Raw genomic sequence first — 11095 nt, 5'->3', positions numbered from 1 at the left:
AATACACCTATGAAGCTCGGTGCACACCTATACAAAGAAAGTCCTCAACATCATGGCGGACCCCATTCACCCTAACCTAACACCAGACCCAACCACCGCCTCTTCACCCTCCCAATGACTGGAGGACTACGGTCTTCTCCACCGGGCTCTGCCGCAGCTTCTTCCCCCAAACTGCGGAGCTCAAACTTTGTGGTGTTTGTATCCGTTATGTTGATTTTTAGTTTAAATCTTTTATTTGTAGTTTAGAATTATTCTTTATTATGTCCTAAGTTGCAACGTGTTCCATGAATGAGATGTTCCTGTATGCTGACATGCATTTGTGGAAATGACAATAAAGCTGAACTATCCAGAAAATAACCCACTCACTACCCACATATCTTCTCTTTATTTTTCTTGGTGTCGGGTTAACTTACTTTCCACCTGCCTGATTATATATATTATATTCTGCCCTTTTTCCCAGAAACCAATTTCTCTGCACTAAACTCAGTGTCACTGGGCAGTACAAATGAGACAGATTTATTATGACTGGCTGTAAAATACAGCAGGCCTCAGACAGGTGATAAATTAAAGGAAAAGCAATTATAGTAGACTTTGGAAATTGACATCTAACCGGAACACCTGTGCTTCATACGTCGATTTGTCTGCAGAGGAAAAACGTATATTGTGCTCACTAAACACACTTTGTATTGTATTAACGTTTTCCTACTGAGCTTAAAGTTTTACCTTGCACCGTTGTTATTTACTGTATGACAGTGCAGAACTGACAGTTTATGTAGATCATGGATGTTGTAGATAGAAAGCTATTAGCTAATAAATATTTCAGCAAGTCAGTTAACAGAAAGGCTATTGAATGAGACAAATGATTTAAAAGAAATTATAAAAGGAGTGACATGTTTCCCCAGAAAACTTACAGTACATCCTGTTCTCCTCTATGTGCTTCAGTCTAAAGTTGGATAAATTAAGTGCCCAATTACATTTTGGCCTTTATCCCAGAAATAAATTAAATATACTGCACCAAACAACGTCACTTGTCTGGGCAAGACCAAAATAACTTAGCTTTACGATTCTGGCTGAAAACTGTTCAACAACCCACTGTTTAAAACTGAATATTTGACCAAATACATACAGGTGACCTGAATAATTAAGATTTAGGAGTAACGTGTTAAGACCTCCGTCGAGCACCAAATGTGAGAATATCTTTTGAAAGATAATTTCATCCTTTTCATGCCTTCAGTTCCACCAACTTGGAGAATTTATGACATTAAGTATTAATATACAGTTTTTGTTTTGTCTTTCAGATATTTCAAGGCTGAAAGCAGCAGAATAGAATGGCGGACTCTGAAGGGAGGAGCACCAAACAGTTCAATTTGAACTCTTTCAAAATAAAAACAGACCTATTGCCCATAGGGATACACGTTAATTGTGTACAGCATAGCATAACACATGATAAAAACTGCAAGTCTTTCCACAAACTGAGGACTTTATTTTCATGTTAAGTGCTTAAAAAGGAACCACTATGCATGTTTAGTGCAACAAGACCATTCAGTACCATACAGTTTAGTGATGGAAACCCATCTGTACAAACTCTGTCTGCTGCAGTCCTCACTGCTGAACAGGACAGAACAAAGGTGACTTTGATACAAAAGGGTATTATCATCAGCTAGATGTTTGTCATCGAGGGGTTTGCTCTCGGGACGGACGGCATGGCATCCAGTTACAGGTGAAGGAAGAGGGAATCATGGGAAGGAACGATGAGTCATGACAGGAGACTTTTACTCCTTGGTGAACATGTGACTGACCAGGTCGCACACACGGTTGCTGTAGCCGAACTCATTGTCATACCTGCAGTGGAACAGGGATTGAGGAAGGTTAAAGAAAGAAATATACGATGTTCATGAATGGAAAAACATCTCTCATTAGACAGAAAAACAGTCTGCAGAACAAGAAAAATACTTTTAAAAAAAAGGCTTTAATTCTCATAATTCAAAATTAAGTGACATCAGCATTTACTCACCATGAAACCAGCTTGACAAAGTTGTCGTTGAGTGCGATGCCAGCACCGGCGTCAAAGATGGAGGAGTGAGAGTCGCCGTTGAAGTCTGTGGACACAACCTGAAAGGAAAGAGATGAACACGGGTGTTTGTGAATGATGTCTGCAGTGTGTCTACATTGTGTGTGTGAATCTGCATAAGACATTGTGATGGGTTTAGAGGAATGCTATTTCATGTCTTGTTTGGGCCTGAATACATTCAAATCAGCACATGCTACAGCAAATGAATCAGACAGTAATAGATTCAGCTTAAACTAAGTTAGTTTTTAGAAGTGTGCTGCCATCCAGTGGCATCTGTATAACACCACATACTATCAATAACCTGAACCGTCAATTACTTCCTGCTGTTCTTTCTATACAAGTCTAAAAAACACCTATGATGAAGATCTTGTAGCTATGCAAGTATTTTGTACCTGGTCCTCTGTGTATCCCAGAATTCCCTTCATGGGTCCCTCAGAGGCGGCCTTGATAACCTTCTTGATGTCATCATACTTGGCCTGAAGGAGAAGACATTTCAAATTAAAGATAATGGGAGGAATTACATCAGACACAAGAATCTGAGGGTTAAATTTTCAAAATGGCAGCATTAGAGTGATCATTTTTGTTTATAATTATAAAAAAAAAAAAAAAAAAGCAGCTTTATTTCAAGTGTTTATTAAGCATGTCAGAGTCTAGATAAGAGAATAGTCCTGTAGTGCAAATCTATCTGAACAAGGAAGGCTGGGCTCAGATTTTATGCCCCATATTTAAACATGTAAAATCCAGATAAAATAAGAAAAGGTTATACAAGAAGTTATATAAAAAAGGTTAATCGAGATACTTACTGGCTTCTCCAGACGGACAGTCAGGTCAACAACAGACACGTTGGGGGTGGGGACACGGAAAGCCATACCGGTCAGTTTGCTGCAGCAACAAGACAATCAGAGTCAGTTCCAAAGTAAGAACATACCTCAATTCCTCCACCATGCGAGGGTCAGAGGTCAGGCAACAAAGCTATACTTTGGGTGTGTCCAATTGCAGAATCTCCAAGTCAAGTCAAGTGCCTTCTTGTGCAGCATATTTCTAGCAACTGCTCTTGTGACAGTGCTCAGACAGACAAGCAAAGAAAGTAACCGTGTACCCGTTCAGCTCGGGGACGACCTTGCCCACGGCCTTGGCGGCTCCTGTGGAGGCGGGAATGATGTTCTGGGAGGCACCACGTCCATCCCTCCACAGCTTACCAGAGGGACCATCAACGGTCTTCTGTGTGGCGGTGATAGCGTGGACTGTGCTCTGGAGGGAGCAGACAGGAAGGTACATTTTGAAGACATGTTCGTGATCTGGCATGTTTGGTTTCATCAGATGTCAAATCTATTAGCAATAAACTTCTGCTTTAGTTTAAGCGTTTTCCACAGCTGGTCTAAATACAACAAATGGTCAGCTACTGCTAGGTGATCACTGAGCAATCAATGAAGTATGAGTTCTTTACCATGAGACCCTCAACAATGCCAAAGTTGTCATTGATGACCTTGGCGACGGGAGCCAGGCAGTTGGTTGTGCAGGAGGCGTTGCTATGGAGACAAGACAGGGAGTACATAATCTTTGAAAGCATCCAGATGTTCACATCTGTCCTCAGCAGGTCTGAAAATACTGAACATGCTGCATCACACTAGGAAGTGAGGCAGGAGCGCCATCTGTCCTATCCAAAAAGGTCATTATCATCAACCACTAAAATTAAAACTATGGAGGATTTTAAGACATTGTCCTGAACTACAATATCAACTATTTGTGACAAGACTAAATTAAAAACTATAGATATTTGTATTATACATCTACTGCAGGAAAGTGAAGAGTCCAAGCCGGAGTCCTGCAGATCCAGTATCATCAGCAGAGACTCACCTGACAACCTTCATGGAGTTGTCGTACTTCTCGTGGTTGACACCCATGACAAACATGGGAGCATCAGCACTGGGAGCAGAGATCACCACTCTCTTAGCACCGCCATTCAGGTGAGCCTACAAGGAAACAAGAGGATGGAGGTCAGGTAATGACAAACACGATAATTATGCTCATCAAATGAAACATGAAATTATCTAGCATGCAGTACTTCTATACACACTGAACTCCCTTCATGCTCTACAATAAAACAATTTAGTGCACACGTGGTGTTAGATACTGTTTCTGGGTCAAAGTTCACATGCTCTTTTTTCACAGTCTACAGTAGTAAAACAAAGACACTAAATTAAAATAAATAAAATACAGTGAAATCAGCCGGGGAACAGTTGGCAAACTTACAGAGGCCTTCTCGATGGTGGTGAACACACCGGTGGACTCCACGACGTAGTCGACGCCAGCATCGCTCCATTTGATGTTGGCGGGGTCCCTCCTGCATGTAGTGACAGACAGGAGAGGTTAGACACTGGGACTGTGGAGGAAACGGACTCACAGGGCGATACTGCTAAAATACTGTGGGGGGGGGGAAAAAAACGGTGAATCTAAAAGTGTGACGAGTACGTACTCGTGGAAGACCGTGATGTGCATGTTGCCGATGACCAGCTTGCCGCCCTCGGCCTTCACCTCTCCGTGCTTCCACACACCGTGAGTGGAGTCATACTTGAACATGTAGACCTGCAGCAGCAGAGGACAGGAGGAGAGGAACATTTAAAAACATGACCTTCATCTTGCAGAAAAAGATATTTGAATAAAATAAGACTTGTGTGTCTTTGAATCACAGTGTTGTTGCGCCATGTAGAATCAAAATCTCCACAGGTAGGTTTCCAAAGCTACATATTAGCTCTCCGCCTCCAGTTAATGTCCTAAATTACCACCCCCCCCCTCCCCAATAGATGATTTTGCAGACATCTCACTAATCTTGTCCTCAATTTACACTTAGCTATCCACTTACAGGACCATGCATGTCCTCAACACAGACAGCCAACATCATTTCATCCAGAATGAGCACTGGAAGGGCTTTGAGAATCATTGCTACAAAACGATCGTCAACGACAGCCAGTCCCTCTCACCATGTAGTCCAGGTCGATGAAGGGGTCGTTGATGGCCACAACCTCGACCTTGCCACCTTTGGCGGCGGCACGGGTCACCAGACGGCCGATACGTCCGAATCTGAAAAGCGCGAGGAGGACACGGTGAGCATGGATGAGGAAAACCCAGAGAGATTAGAGCGGAGTCAGAGTGTGTAAAGGCTCAATTCCCCTGACAGTTCGGAAAATTCAGAGGGAAACCAGATAAAAAAGGTCTTTAAAGATGATGTTTTGATAGTTTAACTGGGGGTTAATGAAATCATATTTACAGCTTTTGATCATTTGAAGACGTGAATTGTTTTGCCAGTATCAGATTGAAAGAAAAGAAAGGTGTGCCACTTGGACAAAAAAATAAATTATAAATCAAATAAAAGCTTGAGTCGTTGAAGTATCTGTTTTTATCAGATCGTCTGCTTCACTTTTACTTTTTACTTTTACTACTTTAGGTTCCTCTGGCTCCAAACCCTCAAACTGATCAATTTCCAACCAAATTAAAATCTAAAAGCCGGCTTCATCTTCCCTCTGGACCAGTCATGCTGCTGCATCCACCTCCTGTATTTCCCCTCTCTGAGCAGCAGGTGCCACTGAAACTCAAACCGCAATGCGAGTCACTGCAAAGGACAAACGGGCCATACAAGGCCTGCCAACCTTGACTGGAGATAACAATAGTTGGCACGGGTAGCTGAAAGCCTGTTTACGCCTAATATGGCTGCCGTTACAGCAGGTCAAACAGCAGGGGGGCCTGAAACTGGAGAGAGGGGCGAACGAAGGGCGGAGATGTTCATCGTTCAGGAGCGGAATGGATTTTTATTTTACATGTTAACCACTGTACTGACTAGATTCAACCAGAAAGAAAAAAAAAAAAAAAAAAAAAAGCAGACAGAGCTGTAGAGCAATAATAATGTGCGATCGTCTGTGAGAAACGCAGTGAGCTAAAGAGGAGGGATGGAGGAGACTCCTTTCCCCTCAATTTAGCTTTAGATTACGGAGCGAGATGAGGTGGAAGTGCACCTGTGGACGACGACGACGTGACCTTCCACACACTGAGCTACAAAAACAAAAAGGTCAAACATCTACTGCAGGATTTACCAGTGATGAAGTTTAACCAGTGTGGTTCAAAAAGGGACATATACACTACATATACTACAATAACAAAGCCTTAGCAAGGAGAATCTGGTTTGGTTTTTGCTTCTCTGCAACTGCCTGATGATCAAAACCCATGTTCCATTCATTTTATGTAAAAAAACAAACAAATGAGTTCAATTCAAGTTCACAGCAGAGTTGCCTCATAAGTAAAGTTAAGCTGGAGAAATTTCTATGTTTGCATGGTTTACGAATTTACTGTTTAACCTTCACGCACAAGACTGCAGCAGTCACGGAGAGGAAACACGCGCTGAACCGGGCGGGTTAAACTGACCCCAGTCAACAGTGGATGTGCAAATGAACACTAAGTTCTTGCAGGAAAAGTCAGAAGGAAACACACTTATAGGATCATTTCAGCCCCAGGATGAAGAACCAAGCGTCTGAGCACGTTATTCACAGCAGGTTTAAGCAGTGAGGAGATTTAATGCCTTGCTCAAGGGCACTCTTGAAACACCATGATGGAAAAAACCCGGATGTTTCAGGAGAACAATAAAGTTTTGTAGCCAGTTTCTTAGTGCAACATGTACAGTTGTACAACATGAGCATGAGAGGGAGTACAGAGCTGCATCATAGGTTTAAGTAAAAGGTTTGCAGAGGTGTTGTCGTCTACACTGCCTCATTAACAGAGAGGCCAGAATAATAGAAAAATTCAATGCAGTGAAACCAACTGGAAATAAACTTTACCTTGTATAGTGTTTTTTGTTCAGACTTGTTCCTCTTCTGACTAGGTTTTGATATTTTTTGAGTTTGCATTTAATATGGCGTTGATTTAGACCCATTATATCATGAACATCTTACTAAATAATGCAATCCAATCAGAGCTGAATCAAAATCTCTCTGGCAGTGTTAGTTCTTAATTATTAGGGCAGGAAATGTATAAGAACAAACTGTCCTTATCACTGATACTTCTGGTGAAGGACTTTAAGCTCAGAGCTTTACAACCTGATGAAGTGTCTTATGTAAAGTACTTTGAACTGATGTTGTTGGAGATTTGATATAAATAAACTTTCCTCGCCTCCGTCACAAGAAGAAAAAGAAGACAGCAGAAACTTCACACTGTTATCGTGTTACTGTAACTACACTATTTATACTTCACATGTTGAGCCCTGTTATGTAACGCTGTGCGTCTCCAGCACTCAGGAGTCACGTTACATACTTACTGTATGTTCTTATGAGACCGTTTAATATTTCACTTTGTGACAGAGACAATCCTGCCAGGATCAGAGGCCACGTCTATCTAAAAGACACTACGGTTATAAAAAGTAAATATCCATACACTCTCCGTTCATGTGAACGAGTTCATCCCTGTGTCTTTGAATATTGATGCTGTCACATATAAAAAGGCTGGTGTCAAGGAAACAGCACAAAAAAGGTGTGATCACATTAACCTTTCATCCAAGGAAACTGCTCACACTCACACTTTAGGACGGGTATCCAGCACCTGTCCCACTGAGGTTTTGTGAATATGACCATGACTACTCCAGGCTTATGTGGATGCACACCAAGGATGTTTTCTTTATCTAGATCCCCACAGAAATATATGAAAGAAAACATTTTAATGAAAAGAGCCGGATCGTCCTTAGGCCAAGAACAATTGACACAACTGTTTAAATCAAAGCAGCTGAGGCAGATTGGAGTCTGAAGAAAAACAGATGCTTGCAGATTAAAAGCAGTTCACTTAAAACTGCAATTGACAGGAGTAAAGTCTTTGAGTTTGGAAAACTGTCTGCGGAACGGTTTCAAGATTCAGGGGTGTTGCCAAGTAGGAAAAGCAAATCAGGCAAATAACAACATGAATTTATATGCAGTTGCAGAGCTTTTTACGTGTGGACAGCTGCATCTGCCTTGTTCAAGAACAAGAACCTGTTCAATCACTGGCAGAACATGCAAGTCCTCATAAAAAAAAAAAAAAAAAAAAAAAAAAAAAAAAAAAAAAAAAAAAGGTCAAGAGCAAAAAACTCTAACTGAACCATTTCAGATTTTGAGATTCTGGAAACCTTTAGTCTCCACTTCTGCCCTTTTACACAAACAGAGGGAACCTGAGGGAAAGTGTCAGCGGACACGCAGCTCTCCTCAGTTAGTTTTGGGAAGCCACCAAGCAGCCAGAGGACCAAATGGAGCCGAGCCCATCTTTTGTTTCAGAGGCTCTGTGTTGGAGTTGGTACCGGGCCAGGATCAAGGAGATAAATCTCCCTGCAGCTCGACAGCAGCTGCTTCACAGAGGAGGAGAGAAAATGTTTCGCCGGTCGTCTCAGAGCCCGAGCAGCGTCCATAAACCGCCGGCCGGATGGTGTCTGAACTTCAGCTGAAAGGTTAGAGCATTAAAAATAGTCGAGGGGAGAAGAAAAGGAATGTGACAGCTGAGGAGAGCAGCGATACTGACGGGGGGGTGGGATTTGAGGGTGTGGAAGAAGAGGGGACACCAACCGTGACAGCACAACACCACTGGACTATAAATAGCCAGAAAATAGACGGGTCCAGCCCAGAGTCCTGTCCTGTCACTGTCCAGCATTTGGACAAAGAAGGTCTCCAATAAACAGATACTCAGGTCGGGCTGCACTTTAGGGAACGTTATGGATAAGACTGTCACAGTTCAAACTTCAGTATTTAGACTTTGACTGCTGAACCCTATTACTACCAGTTACCTTGCACTTCCATGTGGTTGGATGACCTTTGACCTTTGGAGCAGGGATTTAGGAAATAAAGGCTCTTCTGCTCTTGCCCTCACATCATGTGGATCTGGGTCAGAGCAGCAGCTAAAAGCCCAGTATATGAAAAAGGTCCAGTGAAGCAGAGAGCTCATGTATCAGCTGGAGACCTTCCACACTCAGACCCTTCTCACGCCAACGGGTCCCATTTCAGACATGAAACTAGAGAGGGATTTAAGGACTTGAGGATTTCTGGATGCTGGCCCCTGGTTTGTTTAGCGCCAATCTATCATCATCACTGCCCCTTGCCAAATCAAATAGTTTCCCCAACTTTAAAGTAATGTTAGTCTAGCAGTAAATGTCTGAGGTTGCAGGGTGACAGGACTGTAATCTGTCTCTGGTCGCTACATGAAGCCAACGCTTCAGTCTTCTGGGGGATTTGTGAATATGTCTGTACATATTCTTTTTTTTTTTTACTATGCGCTTTCTGTATCTTGATTTTCACAAGAGCAGTGAACAGATGCCCAAGATCAGACTGTCCTCTCTGGATAATTTAATAATTTTCTTTGGGTTTTGACAAATTAGCAACGATGACATGTCGGTGTCCTGCAGGGTTTTTGTGTTTGCCCTTTTTGTGCTTCAGAAAATTAAGAGTGAGCACCTGATGACTGGTTGAAACTTTGTGGAATCAGTGATTCATACACAGTATTATGGTATGAGAGCTGCAACAATTAGTTGATTAACTGATTAGTCAAACAAACAAAAAACGAATTGGCATCTATTCTGATAATCAAGTCACTTTTTAAAGCGACAATACCAGATATTTGCTGGTTCCAGCTTCTTAACAAGTGATTGCAAGGCATCACTTTGGGCTCAGGTAAGTTGTGACAGGTGTTTTCACCACTTTTTCACATAATTAATGGAGAAAATAATCAGCAGATTAGCTGGTACTGAGAATCATTGTTGGTTGCAGAACAGTAGCCTATGTGGACGTGAGCTTCACTCTGAGCTTGTCCCAGACTCCAGTCCTCACCAGAGGACAGCACTAAATAAACTGACAGGAAGTTAAAAAGGAAAGAGCATCGACTCACCCGTTGATTCCGATCTTCACCATTTTGTCTGATGTGGTCTAGTCCTCACTGAAAGAGAAAGAAACAGCAAATTCATTTTCCAACCAAAACAAGACAAGACTAAATTCCTCATGTAAAGCTGGGATGGTGCAGAAAGGAAGCAAGAAGACAGATACTCAAATGAAAACTCTGCAGGACTAAACAAAGTGAAACTACAGAAATACTGAAATAAACTTTTAAATCATCTTAAGATATAAAAAAAATAACAGCTTGCAGTTAAGACGGAAGCCCAGATCAGAGGAAAGTACAAGAGGAGAGCTGACTGAACAGCTACTACACAAACTCATCAGCTTGTCTTTATGGCACTTCATCTTCCACCTGTTGCTCAGAGCAGATAAAGCCGCAACCACAACTCTCCCAACTCTGCCACTGCGTTGTTCTGACAACTTCAGTCTCACAACGAGAAGAGAAGTTAGAAAAGTACCGTTTGTGAAAGCACCTCAGTCTCTGTCCTCCCAGGAAGAAGTGAAAGCGGGGACGAGCTGAGGTGTCACCGCCATTTATCCCCGACGCGCGCCGCCGGACACGCCCCCCTCCCCTAAGAATGTCAAGGTCGCTGTTTGCCAGAGTTTTAGTTAAAGCACGAGACAGCAGGTTAACAGGTGACAGAGGTTTTATATCAGCTGAGAGGTTAGACAAAACACTTAAACTGACCCGGACTCAGGTAACATTGCAGTTTTATTTCGACATATGCGATTTGTATTGGGCTATTTTCTAATAAATACAATTCCTCCGCCAAGGTAAGTAGTTCCTGTTTAGATTATAAACAGTGTGGTAAGCAACCAGCGGCACGTGGGCAAAAAACTGGCCCTCCAACAAAAATGTGTGGCCCCTCAATGAAAGAATCAAAAATCATATTTTTTCCACAAATTTACTGTAAATACAAACATTTACAAGTAAAACCACTAAGTATGACCATGTCACATTAAATTTGATCAGTGATTTGCATCACAAACAGAAACAGGAGCCAGTCTAATACACATGGTGTGCTGATAGATAGATAGATAGATAGATAGATAGATAGATAGATAGATAGATAGATAGATAGATAGATAGATAGATAGATAGATAGATAGATAGATAGATAGATAGATAGATAGATAG

At 42.0% G+C, this 11095-nt stretch overlaps 1 protein-coding gene across 2 annotated transcripts; it reads right to left on the bottom strand.

The window, feature by feature from the left end:
- Nucleotides 1–1462: 1462 nt before the first annotated feature.
- On the bottom strand, nt 1463–10555 carry LOC111661190 (glyceraldehyde-3-phosphate dehydrogenase-like). Of its 2 annotated transcripts, none has more exons than XM_023414681.2 (12): nt 10416–10555; nt 9953–10000; nt 5053–5152; nt 4548–4657; nt 4325–4415; nt 3929–4044; nt 3519–3600; nt 3171–3322; nt 2875–2953; nt 2464–2547; nt 2015–2112; nt 1463–1842 (listed from the first exon to the last, which is right to left on the bottom strand). In XM_023414681.2, exons 2-12 carry the CDS (start codon nt 9973–9975, stop codon nt 1773–1775), a joined length of 1005 nt encoding a protein of 334 aa, XP_023270449.1. In that variant the 5' UTR covers nt 9976–10000; nt 10416–10555; the 3' UTR covers nt 1463–1772. The 2 variants fall into 2 exon arrangements, with proteins under 2 accessions (XP_023270449.1, XP_023270450.1); XM_023414682.2 differs by having other exon boundaries at nt 10431–10450.
- Between the last annotated feature and the right edge of the window lie 540 nt (nt 10556–11095).

This window comes from Seriola lalandi, unplaced genomic scaffold (assembly GCF_002814215.2).
Source record: "Seriola lalandi dorsalis isolate HSWRI2012SDOR001 ecotype SW California unplaced genomic scaffold, Sedor1 jcf7180002054538, whole genome shotgun sequence".
NCBI classification, from domain to species: Eukaryota; Metazoa; Chordata; class Actinopteri; order Carangiformes; family Carangidae; genus Seriola; species Seriola lalandi.
The sequence above is the reverse complement of the archived record's forward strand: the minus strand, read 5'-3'. Positions and strand labels throughout refer to the sequence as shown.

Excerpts from the sequence above, each read along its gene's own strand:
- LOC111661190 (XM_023414681.2), bottom strand. The coding sequence starts at position 9,975 with ATGGTGAAGATCGGAATCAACGG. Across the intron at positions 4,045-4,324 it reads CCACCATCGAGAAGGCCTCT|GCTCACCTGAATGGCGGTGC; the intron begins GTAAGTTTGCCA and ends GTTTCCTTGTAG. Across the intron at positions 2,113-2,463 it reads TGGGATACACAGAGGACCAG|GTTGTGTCCACAGACTTCAA; the intron begins GTACAAAATACT and ends CTTTCCTTTCAG.